At 41.2% G+C, this 20133-nt stretch overlaps 1 protein-coding gene across 3 annotated transcripts; it reads left to right on the forward strand.

Moving 5' to 3' along the window:
- Positions 1–2587: 2587 nt before the first annotated feature.
- On the forward strand, positions 2588–16643 carry LOC145443232 (sodium-dependent glucose transporter 1A-like). 3 transcript variants are annotated; one of them, XM_080321216.1, is made up of 13 exons: positions 2675–2909; positions 3483–3660; positions 6199–6325; positions 10002–10118; positions 10914–11021; positions 11780–11931; positions 11997–12096; positions 13075–13262; positions 14145–14282; positions 14350–14443; positions 15212–15348; positions 15557–15680; positions 16455–16643. In XM_080321216.1, the coding sequence occupies exons 4-13, from the start codon at positions 10031–10033 to the stop codon at positions 16481–16483; spliced, it is 1158 nt and encodes a 385-aa protein (XP_080177342.1). In that variant the 5' UTR covers positions 2675–2909; positions 3483–3660; positions 6199–6325; positions 10002–10030; the 3' UTR covers positions 16484–16643. The 3 variants fall into 3 exon arrangements, 2 of the variants coding, with proteins under 2 accessions (XP_080177341.1, XP_080177342.1); XM_080321215.1 differs by lacking the exon at positions 6199–6325 and having other exon boundaries at positions 2661–2909; XR_013916355.1 differs by lacking the exons at positions 6199–6325; positions 15557–15680; positions 16455–16643 and adding an exon at positions 14606–14799 and having other exon boundaries at positions 2588–2909; positions 14350–14539; positions 15212–15350.
- The last annotated feature ends 3490 nt before the right edge of the window (positions 16644–20133 follow it).

Below are 20133 nucleotides of genomic sequence, written 5' to 3' on the forward strand. Positions count from 1 at the left end.
CTTCCCGAGCGCAGAAATTACTGAATCTGATCTTGATCGAAAGCTACTATTGCACCGATTCCGAAAATATAAATTAAAATATTGATCAGGCACTGATCCACCTAGAATCTGTCCTCCAAGTATGAAATATCGGCATTGTTCTGAACAATCGGGTAACCGCAACACAATGGCCCTAACAATGACCCGTTGCGACTCTCCGATTGTTCGAACAATGCCGATATTTCAGACTTGGAGAACGGATTGTAGGTGGATCAGTGCCTGATCATTACTTTAATTTATATTTTCGGAATCGGTGCAACAGTAGCTTTCGATCAAGACCAGATTCAATAATTTCTGCGCTCGGAAAGATAGCTTTTGGATTGCCAGAATTCCTACAGTCGCTTGTGCAAAACAATTCTCCACTCCAGCCTCGGCGAAGCGGAACGAAGCTGCAAAATCGGTCGTTGCCGTTCCATGTTTAATTTCTATAGTGCATGTCCATCAGTTCCAGCGTATAGCATATTTATTGGCCGAAACTGATGGTGTACAAATAGTTGTGTCAGTTTCCTTCTTTCGACTGCGTCATGAATACATTTCGTTTGACGTTCCGAAAGAGTTTAGTATAGGGTTACCATATTTTTGTGAAGCAAATTACGGACACTCTTTAGCGCCCCCTAGCGGATTTTAAAATGAGATGCAACACATTGACCGTCAATATAACGTCACACTAGCAAAGCATTGCCCATCGACTGTATACACTATACAGGAATAGAGTGGAACATAGGTCATGAATTGGGCCATCTGTAAAGTGAGCTCTGGTGATTGCTACTTACTAGGGTCTGCAATAGATTCCTCCACGGGCCGGATGAAATCATCTGGCGGGCCGTGTCTGGCCTGTCAGGACTGTGTTTTACAGCCCTGTTTGTGAGGTCGGTGCGGCTATCTGTTCATGTGTTTTAATCAGGCCCGAAACAACATTTTTTCTCGCTCCCCCCCCATTCCGCCAGAAAAAGCACTGATCTTCGGCCCATCATAGGATAGTCGATGTAACTTGTTGGGCACTTACTATATGCATTTGGCTGTTAAATTTTATGTATGAATTCTGTCAATAATATTGATTCTTCCATATATTAGGCTACTGTAAAATGCACCAGTAGGTTGAACATCCGGTGATTTCCAACCTTTTATGGTCGCGATCTCATTTCCCACTTGAAAAGATCCCGTGGCAAAGCTCAAAACCCCATAAGCTGATAGTAAAAAAAAACAGCTTGCCCAAACTTACTCAGGTCATAGGAAGCTGATTACATCCAACATCATCGCGATCCCCAGATAAAGACGAACGACCCCAAGATTTGGAACCACTGTCTGTGCTTGAAGCATCCAATCGGCCTTAAACAAGTCTAGGAATATACCGTTAGCTTATAATTGCGATTGCAATCCGACTTATTTCAGTAAATGATGGTTATTTACATTTATTTTGATTGCATTTTTGGTGAGGGTGGTGCCTGATGCCCATACTAATATCATTAAACGTTGGATTAACTCGCGCGCGGCGCGAAAAACAATTTTAAATAGCATAAATCTGCTTGAAAATAATATTGTTTATGTTGATTTACGAAAAACTTTCGAGCGTGCTTCAAGTCTTCAAAATTCTGGACATTTGGCATATTTTAGAAATTCCTCCCGGACGTAGATTTTTCAGTGAAATTTCGGACATGTCCGGGAAATTCCGGACGTATGGCAACCCTAGTTTAGTAACGCATATAAAGCATTCGGTGGTGTGAAAGACGTTGAACTATACTGTCCTAGCGACAGAGCTGGAAAATTTTCGGATTTTCCTGATTAGATTGGAATTAGAATTTCAATAGTTACTGTATAGAAATGTAAACATTATATAGTTGCACGGCTTTTTCCAAATTTGATTAGAATTACTGAATTCGCAAAAACTTGGAAATTGAATGAAATTCCGAAGAAGAAGAGGGAAACTGAGAATCACAACAAAAATCGAGTTCGGTTCAGATCAAATCAGAGTTCAATCACGTATGCATGAGAAGAGCGAATGTCTTTGCACCGAGCCCGGCTTCGTTTCGCACTATTCACTTATCTTGCAGCATTTTCGGGAAAAACAGTTTGTTATTCTCAGTGTATATTCATTATTCTATCGCTAGATTAGTTCTCTGCGTGACTTTGCGGAACAGACGGTTGTAATAGGGGTTAGCCAGATATAATTTGATCGAGAAGTCACTCTGTTCTTGCCCATTTTGAATGGTTGGCTGGTCCTCGTTGCCTCACTAATTTACAAGTTAGTCGGAGTTAGTTGTGTGTCCACAGCTACTATAAAGCCTATGTTATGGTACGCTGGTACTCGTTGCAATTATATACTAACTTATAGTTAGTCGGAGTGAATTATGTGTCTGCAACTACCATAGAGACTACGTCATGGTACGCTCAGCATGCGTTTGAGCTCAGTAAACGATATCCGGGCCGTTTGCAATTAAGGCTACGCGCACCCCCTGAGCTAAATGACTTTTAGCGGCGAAGCCATAGCAGGAGAGGCATAACGATCGGTGACGCATAGTTAACTTCTGATCGGCATGGATGAAGCAGCGAGTCGAATCGCCGACGCCGACACATAAGTTAAAAAATGCGATACGCGATCGTGCGCGATCGCGAAAAACGAGAGAACGCTTCTTCGTACGCGACCTGTCTGGCTGCATCGCATGAGCATAGGCTTTACGTTCAAACAGCTACGCTATACGCGCTCTGTCAGTCTAGCCCTTCAGGCTATACTCTGCCTGCCTGGCTCGCGCTGTCAAAGAGCCGCAGTTCGGTCGCGAAGCGACTTGATAAAGCTTGGTCGAACTTCAGATATGGAAGGGTATTTGGCCGTGATACTCACATTAGCCGTGTCTGGTGTTAGACTTGGAATGGTGAGTATGTTTTCTCGCATAGATTGACGACAGTGGTTCAGTTCAGTTCGGTTTATTAGCAATTTTTATCAGTTCAATACACCACAAAAATGCGATACAATGAAAAGATACGAAGGTGTCGAAACGACTTAGGGTAGTCTTTGCAATCAAACCTTGGCATAGGCGAAGTAAAGAGGGAGCATGCGCGCTGAATGAAAGGTAAAAGAAGATAGTATAATAAAAAAGCAAGCGACAAAAATGGGGTGGCACGTCGTGGTCACGTAATCTTGGAGGCGGACTAGTATTTATATAGTAGAAATTGCTTCGCTTTTACAGTACACGTACAAAGCATCGGCACTATAATTTAAGAGCCTATCGAGGCATCCAGCGATTTATTCTCAAGCCCACCAATCCACCATTCACCCTACACTTCCGGGGCTTAGAAGTAAGCTAGCAATAAAGGTAGATTCAACTACTCTACAGGCTTGGGCCTACCATGACCTGACCAATTTGTCAAAGACCCGACAGAATGTAATTTAATATCGTGTTGTTTCAATTGGTTGCTTTTACTGCGAAATATCGTGTTTATCACAGGGCTTATTCAAAGGCATCACTGGACCCACTATGCTTTATTTGGCCGCAAATGTCGATTCAACGATTGGGACCGTTTCCTATATGTTTATCGGTCGCGCTGTCGGCATCGTGATCGGGGCCGTATCGTGTGGATTCATTAAACGTTTCTATCCGAAATCTGGCCAATTATCAACGCTAGGTAAGCTATCCCGCTAATATACAGTAGTTTTCAGGCGTTCTCAGCTCATGGCATACATGAAAAATCACATAACGCTCGCGGCGCATTTACAAGGAAAGAAAAATTTGTTTTACAAAAGAAATATTTTCAGGCTGCGTGGGTCTTTTCTGTTCTTATTCTGCAGGAATATTGCTTGGTTTATTCAATTTAATTTATTTTTACAATTTCTATCATTTCAATACACTTCAAGACTGCGATACAATGAAAGATAGGAAGACACCCACCTGGCCTAAGCGATGTAAAAAGGAGGCATGCACACTGAAAGAAAAGTAAAAGAATATAATATAAAAGGGCAGGTGACAAAAAGGTGGCATGTGGTGAGATCGATATGTCAGGTCGTGGTCCGGTAAACTAGACGATTAACTAGTTTAGATTGTTTGTATTTCGACTTGAATGTGGACATGCTCAATGACTGTCGGAAAGCCGGCGAGATACTGTTCCGCAAATCCGGTCCGGAATATTTGATAGAGCGATGATCTTTTTTGTCTACCATGTGATAGTTGGACGACGTGAACGCGCGTGTGTCGTACTTATGCACTTTATTGTAGGCTTACCATACGTCCTCTTTTTTGACTTTTTTGAAAGTGTCCTCGGAGGACGCCCTTTTGTCCTCTTTTTTGAGATTTTGTCCTCTTTTTTGAAAATTTAGGTCAGATTCAGAGCAAATTGCGAGTGATATGCCGCAAATTAGCACAGAAGTGAAGCTCCGGCGGGTATTTCGGAGTGAAAAACGGTGAATTTAGCTCTGAGCGAAAAGATGACCTTTTTTTTAAGTCAACCGATCACAAAGTGGGAAAAATTCACCGGTTTTTGAGAATTCTTCTCCGGTATGGCAAGTCTGAAATTTCTGAAAAAGTGTCCTCTTTTTAGATTTCCAAAATATGGTAAGCCTACTTTATTGCTACCAAATTGATTACCTATTGCCATCTAAAGTTGTTGACAGCGAGCTCCGGAAAGGGACGTCGCAGCGCAAACTGAAGTCCATACAATGTGTCCATGATTCACTGAATGATTTTGTAATTGCAGTTGATTCATTGAGATCGGGAAATGAATGAAAGACTTTCTTCGACACGTTGGTTTGCCACAACTTAAACTTTTTTGGTAAAATTGTTTGGCAACCGGTATTTTGTTTCTATCGTAGACGTTTGCACTGTCGGTGATAATATAGGCTTACCATATTTCGGAAATGAAAAAAGAGGACACTCGCAATTTCCTCTATATCTGACCTAAATTTTCAAAAAAGAGGACAAAATCTCAAAAAAGAGGACAAAAGGGCGTCCTCCGAGGACACTTTCAAAAAAGTCAAAAAAGAGGACAAATCCTCTTAAAAGAGGACGTATAAGCCTATGATAATATCATTTAACATAGTACAGCTTGTAGCCTACATTATAGGCTTACAGTTGCAGACGACCCATTGTTTGCTCATTGTGATCATAAACAGTCACATGAAACAAATAAGTTGGTGCTATTATAGACTAGAGCAGGAGTTCTCAACTTCTCATGTATAACGGGCCGCATTTTAACTGCAAAAGACGTCGCGGGTCGCAGAAAATAATAAACATGTATTTGTGCGCTACTATTAAATTTAGACTGCTGTGGCCTATTTACCAGTCCTATACGTGCGTTTAGTACATTTTTATGCATTCTAAAGCAATAATGGACAGGGTTTGTAAGTTTGCAGTTTTTTGCGTGAATATGTATCTTCCAGCGGCGAGGTAACTTTTTCGTTACAGAAGCCATTATCACGCTGAGCTGTCAGTGATATGAAAAAAAAGTCTGGTGTTTCGGGGTCAGCAATAATTGCACAAGTCAGCTTTTGTCAAGCTGATGTTTTTCGCTGGCCCCCTTCCCACGTTTGGCTTGCCAGCATTTCCTCTGCAAATATGTCCACTCTAATAAAATGCATTCAGATAATTAGCTGCGCAACGTCTGTGGAGTCGGTGGATTCGTCCAATGCTAGGCTAATGTGGTATACGCGGCAACCAGCAATAAAAGATCGGCTGACATTGCTGCTACTCTTCTTGTTACGGTTGCATCAGACAACTGTAGCTTCGAAATTTGTCATGTGATTGTGTCCTTTCTGCTAAGTTCCGGAAACATGCGAACATTCGCGCAGTATGTTAAAGTTTTGAAATTACACCTTCTCTAGCAGATTTCTTTGGTTTATCGGTATTCCAACGAGTCTGTAACGTCGTCGGCAATTTTAACAATGCCTCGAAATATGGATTGCTGTAGTTGACACCTAGTTAGCAGCTTTTTTCAAGATCAGGCGATATGCATAATCCAGAAGAAACTTTCGTTGTGTCAATTTAAGCTTATAGTTTTCGTTACGACAATTGTTCGTCGACAAATATGACAAATCGGTTTTCCATATATATCTGAGAAAGCAAATTGCTTGCTCCACGCAGTGTTACAAACACAGTTTTCGCCGTTTAATTTCCCGTTCCTTTTTCTTGTTTCTGTTCAAACCATTCGCGGTGAGTGAAACACTCTTTAAAGGTGTTCTACGCAGCGGGATTCTCTTGAATTGGAGTCCAGAGGAATGCCGATTCAAAAAATCTAAACTCGAGCATAATCAAGAAACCAGAACACATCAAAGAATGGGTATTCAAACGACACAGAGACGGTGCGATGATAGAGCTAAGTAATCAAGTTAATGTGCAACAATACTGTGCCAGAAGTAAATGCGTTCATAATGGAAGATGTCGCGGGCCGCAAGATAAAGGTCTGCCGGCAGCATGCGGCCCGCGGTTTGAGAGCCCCCGGACTAGAGTATGACTGGACCGACGATTCGATTGTTCTCCCATTGCCTGCCCGCAGATAGTCACGGTCATATGGCTGTAATCAAAATAGGATCGCTCTGTACTTGATTCTATTTTGATAAAGGTCGACTCCAAAGGCACACAGATGAAAGTGCGAAAAATCATCGAGACGACAGATTTCGCGCCATCGGAAAGGGCCGCTCACACTTTCATCTGTGTGACTTGGAGTCGACCTTTATCAAAATACATCAGCCCAAGCTTTGTCTACAAAAGGAGTTCGTGTACCATCTTAAAATATAATACATTGAACGCTCTCTTATTTAAGATCTCATTTCAAGCTGGTGACGTCATATTCTGTGATACGATTGTTGGTATGCAATGAACTTTCCAATTCTCTACTAGTTACTGACAATTACCCCTGACGAGAGTCAGCCGAAAATATTCGGGTTGATTTCAATATGAATACACTATTTAATTGTATATTGAAGCTCTGTACCTCAAGTAATAGAAGTAAGTTTTAGACCTCGATACCGTAATTCCCACAGTTAATACAATAAATTTGGCTCGGTTAGCACTGCAAATCCCACAAAAATATGTTGTGGTCTGCTCGACGCGTTGCTATGAAACAATGCGTGCGCGACGTCAATACCAATGCCAATCCCCAACTCTGCTGGTATTTCGTGTGACCTGAGCAGATTAAAAGTACATTTCGGTTGATTAACCCTGGGACAATCACAGTTGTCTCCTAAAATGTGGCAGGCATGTTTAGTACGAAAATAAACTGCCACATCATGGATTTTAGGGAACGGTATATTCGAATGTTCTAATAACCAACTAATTCGATTGTTCTGATGACCAACTAATTTGCTTGAACTGCCAAACAGCTGCCAAAACTGTCTCTCTCTGAGTGTCCCTCTTGGACGTAAATATACTCAGATATCAATATGATATATTACTCATCTGATCAACACCTGGTCTGTCCATGTGCAATGTGCATGTGCATACTTTACAGTTGCATAGTATATTTATTGCAAGACGACGAAATTATTGGAATGATAATAGCATTCAAGTCTCAGATCGTTATTTATCATCTTAAATTTCAAGACTAACAGTTCTAATGAGTTGAACATGACTTTCTGCGACCTGGGCACTTGGGCAGTCAGTTTTTAATGAAGTTCCCTCACATCACGCCAAGATCTCTCATTTTAGTAGTGAATTTGACTGAATTAAGACTCTGCCGTTACAATAACAGCGAAATCTATCGACAATGGCAAACTGAAGTCCGTTCATTTCACGACGTTATGTGATATTGCTAATCTATGGTTTAATTCTCTTCTCGTGACCCTTAACTACCATTCGCGACACTTACGCTAATCGGCAAGCCTGCGTGGAACACCAAATTTTCGTTTGTGTCATAAAAACAAAAATCTGCCAGAGCACATCTGATACACTACCGTAGATTATTGGTTCACAAATGATATAATGAAAATTTATTGCTAATCTGCTTTTCCCTTTCACCTACCCGTTCAGAAATGCGAGGCTTCACCTTGGAAAGTGTTATTTCGGAAGGACGGGGTTTCGATTTGTAAATGATGGCCAAGACGGGCGTGTCATTAAAAATCATATTTATGAGTTGAATGTGTCACTTGACCTCCAGGAAACACTGAAACTGGATCAGGGAATCCATAATGTAGGGATGGTGTGAACCTCTGAAAGGTTCAGGTTCGTGTGGACATGAACCTTTTTGAAAGGTTCTGTGTGAACGCGAAAGTGAACCTCATGATATCACGTGACGTCATATTGCTAATTCCACACCTACATTTCAGTGAAGTGATAGCCTATATTAATGTACTGTACAGTGTCCGCGATACCTAGCGACGACTCGGGCCACATAATGCCACAATGCTGAAGTACATATTGACGTTTTAAACGTCGCCAAATGTATCAACTGCGGGGGCAATCAAATGATATAGTAATCCCATAAAATCAATATCTACCTTCGCTTTGCCAACGATTTCGACGAGGACCTGCAAGGGAATATAAGCTTACGCCTTATAACGGTCTAGGCCAGACCGGAGACAATGTATTCGGCGTCTGAGTATTGCTACGTTGATATTGAGCTGAGTGTACTTGCTACCGATATATCACAATTATCAAGTTATACAGTGATACAATAAACATATGAAATCAAGATGGACCCCGTACGCCCGCTAGATTTTTTTTTACATCAGACAACGATATCAATTTTATTGATTGGTTGAATAAGCATCGTTCGTTGAAGTGCAGGCCTATTTCGCTCTTGATGTTGTGTGGTTGCGGGTCAAGCTTACAGCAAAGAGTCACTAAATATTCGAGAAAACTATTGTAACAAAGCAAGTAAAATTTTTGAGATTGTCAAGGTGCATATGCTCGTTTAGTGTTGATTTTGTTATGCTGCCAGCGCCATGCTTATAGTGGTCCGGAGTTTAAATGCAATAAATTTCAATCAAAGATGCTATAATGAAGTAAAAATTGTGATATATCAAAAAGGTTCGCTGTGCAGAGCCTACCAAGGTTCGTTTGTGAACTTGAACCTCTAAATTTCTGAGGTTCACACACAGAACGTGAACGTGAACCTCACGTTCACACCATCCCTACCATAATGTTCCGCCGCACACCGCTTAAAAACCGCTGCTCTTGGGTCTAGGTCTAGTCTGGATATTTCGCAGTAAGTTATATGATAATATTTTAACAAACGACGAATCAAAAATGTAAGCAAGGAATTCAATGCCAGGCGAATACGAAGGTGATCGATCCACTATATTCCAAAGCGCTCGGGTCAATGAATATTATCCTAATTTGACCGGGTATTTGCGGGAGGATATAAATTGTCGACTTATCCGCTATATACAGCCATTCCTTATGAAAATGATTCACCTTGTAGGATAGGATATTTTTCATTGAAACACTAGCCTTGTTAGGGCGTATTAACAAAAGCTACTGAACAACTGTACGCAAGACGTAGGTTTAGTTCAGTGGTTCCCAACCTTTATTTAGACACGCCCCCTTTATGATAGTGAAAAATTTCGCGCCCCAAATATCGTCATGTCACAAAATCCAACCGGGATGCTAGCAACCTCAACAGATTGTTTGATGGCATGGAAGGTTATGACTGTTGATGAGAGAATTAAAAAATATGAAATTCGGTCTATATATAGAGAAACACGCGTGAACTGGAGGCAAATCGCGCAGAGCGCGAAATTTTTTTCAGGTGACCGCTTCTTCGCGCCCCCCTTCATATCCTTTCACGCCCCCCCCAGGTTGGGAACCACTGGTTTAGGTACTCCATACTTAGTCGATACCGATACTAATTATGATTTGTATTGTAGTATCGGGCCAGATTTAAATCTTGGTTTAATTCGACGGTTTAACGCCTATACTTTATTATCATAACTAATACTATACTAAGGCGCCATTGCCTTCGCTTACCCCTATGTACGGCGGCCCCAGAAAAACATTTCAATCGCTTTCCCGTGGTGAAAACGGGTAATCTCCGCGCAGGTCTGGCTGTTGCATTCCTTGGCGTGACGATGTTCTTGGTACCTTGGATTTCGTCTTTGTGGGTGCTAATCGTAGACCTGGGCTTCGCCGGAATCATGTACGGATATCTTGACGCAGGTAGGTCGTATTTTTGCAGCGCAAACGGCACCACGGACTCATGGGTTCAATTTACATGGCGTCAAAGCACACACAATTTCTTACATCTGGCTATCATATAGGGGCTTTGGTTAAGTTTATATGGGTTAACATCATGGTCCTTTAAGACTTCAACGCTGTATCGCTACGTTGTGCATGTCCCCATCGTCCTGCATGACGTGTCTAATGTGTCTATCTTCGCTTGCACAGCCTAAGTGTCTTCAAGTCGTTCACGTATGCTACTACATTAAAGTACCTAATGGTAGGGCATACAACTTGAAGTCAAACAGAATAATACTGGCAGCAGGCTCAAGTTCACCTTCAAGTAAAGCCAATTTGCGATATTTTAAATAACAGCCAGTCTTAGCCAAACGAAATCATGCGAACCTAATATATAACCATAACCATAGTGTCCTATATGATGTGGACACAGCGTGATTGAACGGCTCACTGCATTTGGGTTACGTCATACTTTCCTTTTGACCCAAGGCAACTTTACGGCTATTTTTAACCGACTTACCGAGCGCTATATAACGATATCCGCCTAATAACACTTTGCTCTCAGCGTTGAGCAAAGACAAAGGGTGTTGATTGCGGAAACGGGTGATTACCGACGAGGAGAAATTATTAGGTGGCTTCAGTCTATTGTGGATTGATCCATCCATGGCATTGTCGTCGAAACTGACCTCGGAAACCACCAATCTGCGAGCAAGATATGCTAATTCGTGTAGAGTGTGACTCGTTTATTATGTTTTAAAAATTCCGTTTTTTATTAAGGTTTCCAAGCCTTGCTGCTGCAAATATGGGGAGATGTAAAGTCACGCGTTCACATTCAACTATTTCATTTCACATTCGTACTCGGTGCCACGTTTGCTCCGCTAATAGGTAATTGGCACATTTTGACAATATTCATTCGTGTGATAACAGAATATATAAGTGATCGTTCTTTAACTCTGTCAATCCTCTGAAAGCTACAACCTATATACGTTGCAGCGATTGGGATTTTATTTTTCGGCGCAAATACGAATCTAGATCGTAGGTTTTGGCCTACATGCGACGGCTATTTAGCAGCCAATATATTATCGGATGCATTCTTTTCGGCCCACATACGGCTTTACGCCGTGACTGAAACACTATTTGGGCGTAAAATTTGTTTTCGGTGTCAGACATCATCAGCAACTGAGTCAAATTAGGTTGTAGTTATATATTTCTGCGGAGTTATTCCCAACATGTAGTAGGTTTTTTTTTACTGGTCCAGTTTTAGTTCTGTTTATTGTTCTTGACAACTGCCCCCTTGATATTCAAAGTCGGGTTAGCCGTTCAATCAGAGTAAGATTGTGTCACGTAGACACATCCCTCAACAAGTCTGTAGCATGGTCGAATATCCAGATGTTAACAATGTTAGCAATTCATAGCCTTCACAATTGCGATGGTAGGAACACGACTGGTATTAGCCATTCGTAACAACCTCCTGAGCCGAAAATAATCGCCGCATGTAGACCGAAACCAATGACCCGGTTTCACCCTGCTGCCGAAACGACCGACGAAGAATGGTTCAGTTTGACATTTTCGTAAGGTATATAGTTATAGCGAATGTACCGCGACACGTTTGCGACATAAGCTTATGTTCATCATAATATCAGTGAAGCCTTTCACACCAAATGAATACGAATCTGGATCGAAAAACGCTCGTTGCCATTCGGGCGGAGATGATGCAGACGACGCATCGAACACTACCGCTCCTCCAATGCTGTCGAAACTGCTCGCAACGCAAGAGAGCATTTTAAAACACGAGGTGATTTACTTGTATACAATGAATATATTTTGATTAAATCATTGCCATATTTCTAACTGCAACAGCGCGAATTTAACCCCGTCGGATGGTCGTACGTTATATCCGCATGTTGGTTGCTAATGATGGGGACTTTGGTCATTATCCTCGCGAAATGCAGCTTTGAAAGTAGGTTGTTATCTATTGTAATATAAACACCGGAGACAACTTCACAGAATTTTTGAATTCCAGAATTTGTTCTGCTATTATGACAGAAGTTCCGTAGTATATATATATCTAACTGGACTCCCTCGTATTGTCAAGTTGTTTTACTCTATTTCGGTCGTATTCAAAGTCATGCTCGCGCTCAATTTCTAATCCATCAACCGCCGACACGAAACCGTCTGCTAGCGAGACATCACATACTGACTCAATACCAATTGGTGTCAAATTGTGCGCGTTTCTCTTTGCCGACTATATTGTAATACGGCTCGAAAGTAGGGTAAGCACTACGGTGCTTTTAAATCATGAATTGCCCAGGAATTGCAAAGGTTACAATATCCTTGTACACAACCTGTTGGAAAACCAAGTGTATAGTTAGTCATTTTATTGAAATTTCCATCCGGCCAAGACGTCACAAGATTGCGATGCAACGAATAGATAGGAGGGTATCGAAACGACATAGTATTATTTTAATCATACACCCAGAACCTACATCATGTAGATAAGAACGACCACGACTGACCTATCGATCTTGCTTCCCATGACATGACGCCCTATTTCTTGTCGCTTCCTTTTTCTATACTTTCTTCTTTACTTTCATTCAGTGTGCATGCCTCCTCTTTACATCGCCTAGGCCAAGGTGGGTGTCCGATTCCATAGACAACTCCTAGTCGCTTCGACATCTTCCTTTCTTTTCATTGTATCGCATTTTTTGTGGTGTGTTGAACTGATAAAATTGCTAATAAACCAATGATGATGATGAGAATCATGCACATCCACACTAGATAAAAACTAGCCTAGTGAAGTCAAGCTGTATCATTAAAGAAGACACTCTTTACTTCCCGTCGATATTTTGGATTTTACAAATTATGACGTGATATGTCGCATATTTGTATCTGAACTGTGATATCACACTGCGTTCAACATGTATCTCTGGATATCCAGAGAAGATGTCTGGCAGATCGAAGCGCGAAGAAAGCTATTATGGCGAACAACGCACTGAAGAGCCGCTATGTGACGTGATTTGGATCCTTCTGCCCACAATAGGATATTTCTTCTGTTCCGTCGCCACGGAAAACGTGTTCTACAACTACATCTATTCGATCACAGTTTGTTCTGGTCTACAGTTCACGGTATATCCTAACGATTAAAGGAATATTGATGCTGCTATTAGTGTCTAACGCGGTGGCCCCCAAGATCTCAACGATAGCGGTATCACCCCCCCCCAGTGGGCGATTTTGAGAAACAAGGTGGTGAAAATACTAAAAGGGGCGATATGGGGCGAAATGTTAATGCGTCCTATGAGATATATCAAATTAACAGGGCAAAAATGCACGTGAAGACGGCTTGTTCTGCGTATGACGCGAAAATTGACTAAACAGGGTCAACTCAACGGAAAGTAGACGCGGAAACGTACTCGGAAAATGACCTTTTTGTAGTCAATTCACTAGCGATCGGAGTTAAGTGAATAAACACCCTGTATGTATGTCGACTTTTTTGGACGCGTAAATATTGGGGGGCGACGAGTCGAAAAAGGTTGAGAACCACTGGTCTAGCGATATTTGATATACATTTTTATCTTCGCATGCCGGCAATCTACTTCTAAAACAACTTTACAGAATGTTTTTTTGCTCTAATTCGAATTCTGATCTAATTTATGGCTGTCCCGTAAATGCTACAGAAGGATTGTATAGCACAAAACGAGCCAAGCTTGCTGCACAGACATTTTGCATTCTCCTGCTCGTAAGAATGAACTATCATTTGCTACGAGCTGAACCTGATTCAATGTCTAAGTTTTTGCGAATTCAGTAATTCAAATTCTAAGCTAACTTGGGAAAAAACTGAGTAATTCTAATTCTAATACTAATCTAATTTGTAAAAGATGAAAATTTTCATGTTGCTCAAGTCTGCCGCACCTAGAAATCTCTTGAGAGCTGTGATACAAATTCGATTCAAACTGTTCCGATCTGTGAGACCCCGTCCGTATGTTAGTTTCTAACTTTTGATACCTGTAGGTGGCGCAAGCGACCTTGGCGAATTCGTTGACATGGATTGGTCTGGCAGTCGGCCGACTGCTGGGGATATTGGTTTCCAAGTTTTTCACACCACGAACGATCATCATCGCTAGCATTGCAGGCAGTATTGTGGATTCTGTAAGTGCATACCAGTGACAATGGTCCTGACATATTGCGTTCGCTTCAATGTATAACGTGTTTGTAGCTTGTCATGACCCTTTTCGGGTTGAACCACGTGTGGATATCTTGGTCGGTATCGTTTCTGCATGGCCTAACAACATCAGTGATGTTCCCCTCAGGTGAAAAGATACTAGTTATTCTGTGGAGGATTATTCTTTTGTTGGATATTCCGCGGAGGTTAATTTGATATTCAAGCTTACAAATATTATATACACGTGAGTATATTGCAATCAGCTGTCAGATTACAAAACTGACGCTTACTTTTTCTTTCCACGACTAAGTCGTCATGTAGCATTTTTACAGTCGCTGGTCCATTATCATCAGAACATCCATTTCGTTGCATTGATCTGAAACTACGTGTTATAACTGTTGAACTGACGGCGATTTCGACGATTCCAACCAATTCATATCGTATACGTCGACTATATCTGGTGCCAGCTGATCGAAGGCTCATATACATCTGGTTTTTCCGAAAGTATTCACACAGTTATGGCATATTTAACAACTTTTAAATGACAGTTGGTTTAAAACACCTCTTGTTTTAAATGCAACCCTAGCTATAATAGGGTTACCTTATTTTAGAATCCGCAGAAGAGGATCCTTTTTTAAAAACCATAAAAGTTAGTTTACCGAAATTGAAAACAGCTGATTTTAAAATATTTGCTGGAAATCTTACTGTGTTGGCTAAAACAAAGGTCATCACTATGATTGGACTCCCGAATGATCTGCTCGAACGTCCGCATTATACCTATGTCGAGTTATCTATGCGCATTTTCAGTTGACTCAGTCCAATAGCCTAACTGTAATAGTTGTAGAGGAGGATGGATTGCCAAAAACGAGGCCATATGGTAACCCTAAGCTATAACCCTATTCAAACTTTGGAACAGGCGTCTCGTGGATCTCGGAAGTTACAAACGTTTCAATCACGTACATGTCCATCTTCTCAATCGGGGTTTTCCTGGCCACTTCTACTATGCTGCCACTCGCCGGCTACATATTCTATAACTACAGTCCGTTCGGCGTGGTAAGGTTTCATTGCATTTATAATTAATAGATTACGGTCTAACAGCAAAGAGTCCAGGCTAGTTGTTGGTATGTTATGTTCATCCGAGATTTGGTTTACCGTCAGCGGATAATATGGACGTAAGAATATTACTGTCGCGGCTGTTGAGCATCTGGAATAATGTGATTGAATTTGGAAGTATTTTTTAGTTCAAGTATGTCGTTCACAGGTGATGCAGTGTTTCGTATTGGCGGCAGTGAATGCCACATTTTACGGTGTGGCGGTATGCGTCGGTAACCGTCACAAGAATAATTTAAAGCGGACCAGACTCACAAGCAACGGGCAACGCGAAGGTTCGAGATTGAGATTTATTATAGTCGTCGTTTGTTTCAGGAAAAGTGTTGATCCGTTTGATCAGGGATATCTAGAAATTCTAGATATCCCTGCGTTTGATAATATAACAACGGGAAAACGTTTCTTGTTTCTTGTCTAAATTCGGTTTCAAATATCGTCCTATACTTATACCAACCGCGCCAAGTCGCCTATGCTTTGCATTATCAACTTAGTGCTGCACCAAGCGAGTGTGATTCGTAGCTTTCAACAGAAGGGGTCAAAATAGTAGAAAATGTAGTAGAAAATGAAAGTAGTACCAAATTAAGTAGTTACGAAAAGTAGATCTGGTCAAGGGCGTCATGCTATTCGCAGTGTATCGTTGGTTTGCTACAGATTGGTGTAATTATCAAAATATATCCAGCAGTTACTGTGACGACTATTTCCCGCGGTTCTTATGACGATTTCACACATCAAAGTGATTCCAACCTATACCAAACTTACTTTTTTACTTAATTAAATCCAAATTGTACTAAAATGTTAGTAGTTTTGTCTAAAGAAACTATTCAACTGGAAGTGGGAGCAGTCTAAAAATACAGCCACTTGAGTAAATAGGGCAAGTAGCCGAAATATACTTGATCACTTTGTAAGAGTAGAAGTGTACATAGTCACTGTTCTCGATCTGACCCAACTATATTTGAAGTCTCAGAAAACGCGACTCCCTCGCTTGAGTCATACCACGGTAAAGAAATAGACAAAGTCAGAACTGATTCAATCTAATTTTGGCTTTCGTTCAGAAATGAAGAAACTTTTCGTCCAGGATTGAACTGATTGTTGAAGCCGGTAGTTGCAGGCGCTACATCTCGTCCGTTATGCAAGATCCGCGTTGCAAGCGCTTTCTGGTTCCACATACGAATTCGTCTGCTTACAAAAGAATTTATAGCTGGAAATATATTTGCATGGAGGGATGTGAATCAAATGAAAAATGTGTGGCTTAGTTCTATACCGTAACGTGTCGGTTGAGTATTCCAGTTGTGTACAATGTACATTGTACAGTACGAGTACATGCAGGGTTTAGTTCGAAGGAAAGCAACTAAGATATTTTCTGGCTGCGAGTTGATTATGCAACGCAGTAAGCGTAGTTAAAGACGTGATAATGATAATCAAGGGCCAGATCTTTAGTGCGAGCAGCTGCTTGTAAAACTTCAAGGCTATTGAGTACATTGAGGCTACGCAAGTTTATATTGCAAGAAGGGAGGTGAAATCCCTCGACAACGAAATTTAAAATGATAACGAATGATGTATATGGAGTTGTAGGTCTTGATTTTCCATGTAGGAAATATTCGGATTTCCTGCAGAGATGATGATAAAATACTTGTTGTATATTATTGTTATATCGGCTGCATACAGCTTACCCTACGTCATCGGCTATAGGCGTGGGCGAAAGTCCAAAGATCACAGCGTACGAATGAATCGGGTTGAACCTATCGGTAACTGACGTTTCGATATTATCTTCCGAAAAAGGACACACAGAAGCATTTTTCTCCGAAATCGCCGGTCAAACACAATTTATTTGTACATATAACGTGCAGATAGCACGGGTCACATCGATAACTGGCTAGATCAGGGGTGGGCAAACTTTTGAGCTCGCGGGCCGCATTCAACATCTGGATCTATTCGCGGGCCGCACTATATAAAATTGGGATTATAAACCAAAACACAATATTGGTATTTGATTGTATAGCGAGGATATGGATATAATATATATGCTTATTCAAAACCAACCAAAGATTGCTTTGACGAAATCTTACACGCGTCAGAAACAGTGGCGAGACTTTATAGGCTGGTCGACCTCAAAAGCCAATTTGTCAAAACTATAGGGATGAGAGTCGGTTTTCCCGATTCTTAGAAAAGGGATTGAGATTTGAATCGGTGAGCAGCTATCTGTTCATAGATTTGCTAATTGCACTTTTGGGTCAGTTCCTGGACTGGACACACAATGCTGACAGCATCAAAACCATGTTAGCTTCAAACACGTGTAGATAAAATACCATGTGTAGATAAAATATAGCCTACTTGTGTAGATACCCTATGTAGATAAAATATAGCCTACTTTTACGCCAGGGGTGGACAATCTTTTTGCCATTCATGGCCGCATTTCGACTACTCATGTAGCCTATACGGCCGCAATCCTGAGCATATTCGTAACGAACAAGCTGGGCACCAAATATCAATGTTACAGTGTCTATGTCTATTTCCGGTGAGCTCCGGACTCGTCTATTTACTGATATAGGCTTAGTATACGAACCGAAGTCACGAGTGGTCACTGGAAATGGAAAGGAAACAATCATATCCGCGCCAAGCGCGAAAATTTTTTCAGATACACTAATGAATTTCGTCATTAATATTAGTAGTTTTGCACATTACTATCAAACTTTAACCTTTCTCAGCCCATGTGATCAGATTCACCGGTAGCGTTAATGGAGGGGTGTTGCCGAGAATTTAGGGCAAGTTATAAATGATGCATCTCCGGGTGGGCTAATTGCTGTTAGTCACTTTGTTCCCTGCTGTTATTTCTTGACATCCCATCAGATTGTCGGTATAGTGAGGTGCACTCGATTACGAGTTGGTATTTCTATATGAGGCGCATGATTTTCCTCTGCTTTTCGCATCTGTACTGTGGGGCTCTGATGACAAAGAGCGCTTCTATAATAAAATCGAAAAATGTAGTGAAATTGAATCGCATGCAGCGCGAAGAAAATATCAAGACTAATTAAAATCTTTCAAGAAATCAGGAGTCGATTCGTAAATTCAAATCGCATGTCGACGGCCGCCAACACATACTAATTGAATTGCGTGTCTAGTGTCCACGGCCGCACAAATTTCATTCTACGGCCACAGGTTCGCCATCCCTGTTTTACGCATACAGAGAACGAATCTACCCAATACACTCGCGAATTGCTTTCTTCAAGCACAGCACTAAAAGTAATAAACGTTGCTGCGGAAGTGGCCAATCTGGAATCACACTCGCGATCCGAATTATATCAATCCCGTTTAGGATATCTGTGATGTTTAGCAGTTCAAACCTTTCAAAATGCGTGGGCCTCGAGGTCACTCTGTCGCGCCAGGAATTATTCATAAAAAATAACATAGGAAGTATTTACCTTAGAATTACCATATATGGTAAATTATATTTTAAAGAAGTTTAATTTGGTCCCTGTAGGTTTTTTGTACGAATTTTATCAATATTTCCATATTTTTCTTGAGACTCTCGCGGGCCGCACAAAACGATGTTGCGGGCCGCATGCGGCCCGCGGGCCGTAGTTTGCCCACCCCTGGGCTAGATCTACTTATTGTACTACATTCGTACTTCCGTTGACAGTATTTTGATGTCCGTAGGTTAGCAACAAGATATAACACAGTGTTGTGGCTACTGTTAGGTTTTTGGTAAAAGATCTAAGCGTACGGAGTATTGAGATAACGGAACAGTACTTAGTAACTTTATAATTCGCGATAATAGCCAGGAAGCTCTGTGTATAATGGTTCGCTTAATTCGAAGATACAGTTAAAAGCGATCTGTACTGATCTACATACAATCTATATATCCAAGAATAGTTTTTGTCATTTCGCCATCCGTCCGCCATGGAAGACTCTTTACATATTTCGTGATTACGCTAAGCTTTGCGCTTTAAAGACATTCCAACAAAGACTCAATAGACGTCCATGAATTTATATTGCGCGATCGCGATGGTCTGTTGCGTAATGAACAAACACAATAACTCTTCTGGACATTGCGTGTTCGGATCGGTGATTCGAGTGACAATATTTCGGGGTTGCTATTCGTCATAGTCGTGAATAGCCGTGAATACATCTGCCATCATACTACTGGTATTATGTTAATACATACTTGTATATTGTATATTCCATAATTTGACAGACAATGCCCTTAAATAGGTCTAATGTTTGATGATCGAGAGTCACCTGTTTTACATGGTCATCATCACGTCACAATAACAATCGTGATGAACAACCTACTACGTCACCAATGAAATTGATAGGTATAATTTATCATCTGCAACCACGAGCGGGTCACATTGCCACCGCCATACCCTTGGTGCTGGTAGGCCTATGTATGTAACCACCTAACAAATGCCCACATTGATCGACTTGAGATTAATTTCTTATGCAAGAGGTTTTCTACAAACCAGTTCATCATTCACACACGAGAATGAGTCATATTTGCTTTATCACCTAATCACATTTCCTTCGACTGTACATTGTTTTTCTGGAAAATGTCAAACGCGTCACCAACACCTTTTTTCGAAATTCCCTACAGTTAGGCATCGCCTCAAGCGGAAATATTCCATTTTCTAATCATTTGTATTTCAATCGAAGCGACGATCGAACAGCTACATTGCAAGGGACATCGTCTCGACTGCCAATGCGTCATTCTGCAAATGCTGAATTTGCTGGATA

This window comes from Botryllus schlosseri, chromosome 7 (assembly GCF_051294905.1).
Source record: "Botryllus schlosseri isolate E-star chromosome 7, Bs_hap1, whole genome shotgun sequence".
Lineage (NCBI taxonomy): Eukaryota > Metazoa > Chordata > Ascidiacea > Stolidobranchia > Styelidae > Botryllus > Botryllus schlosseri.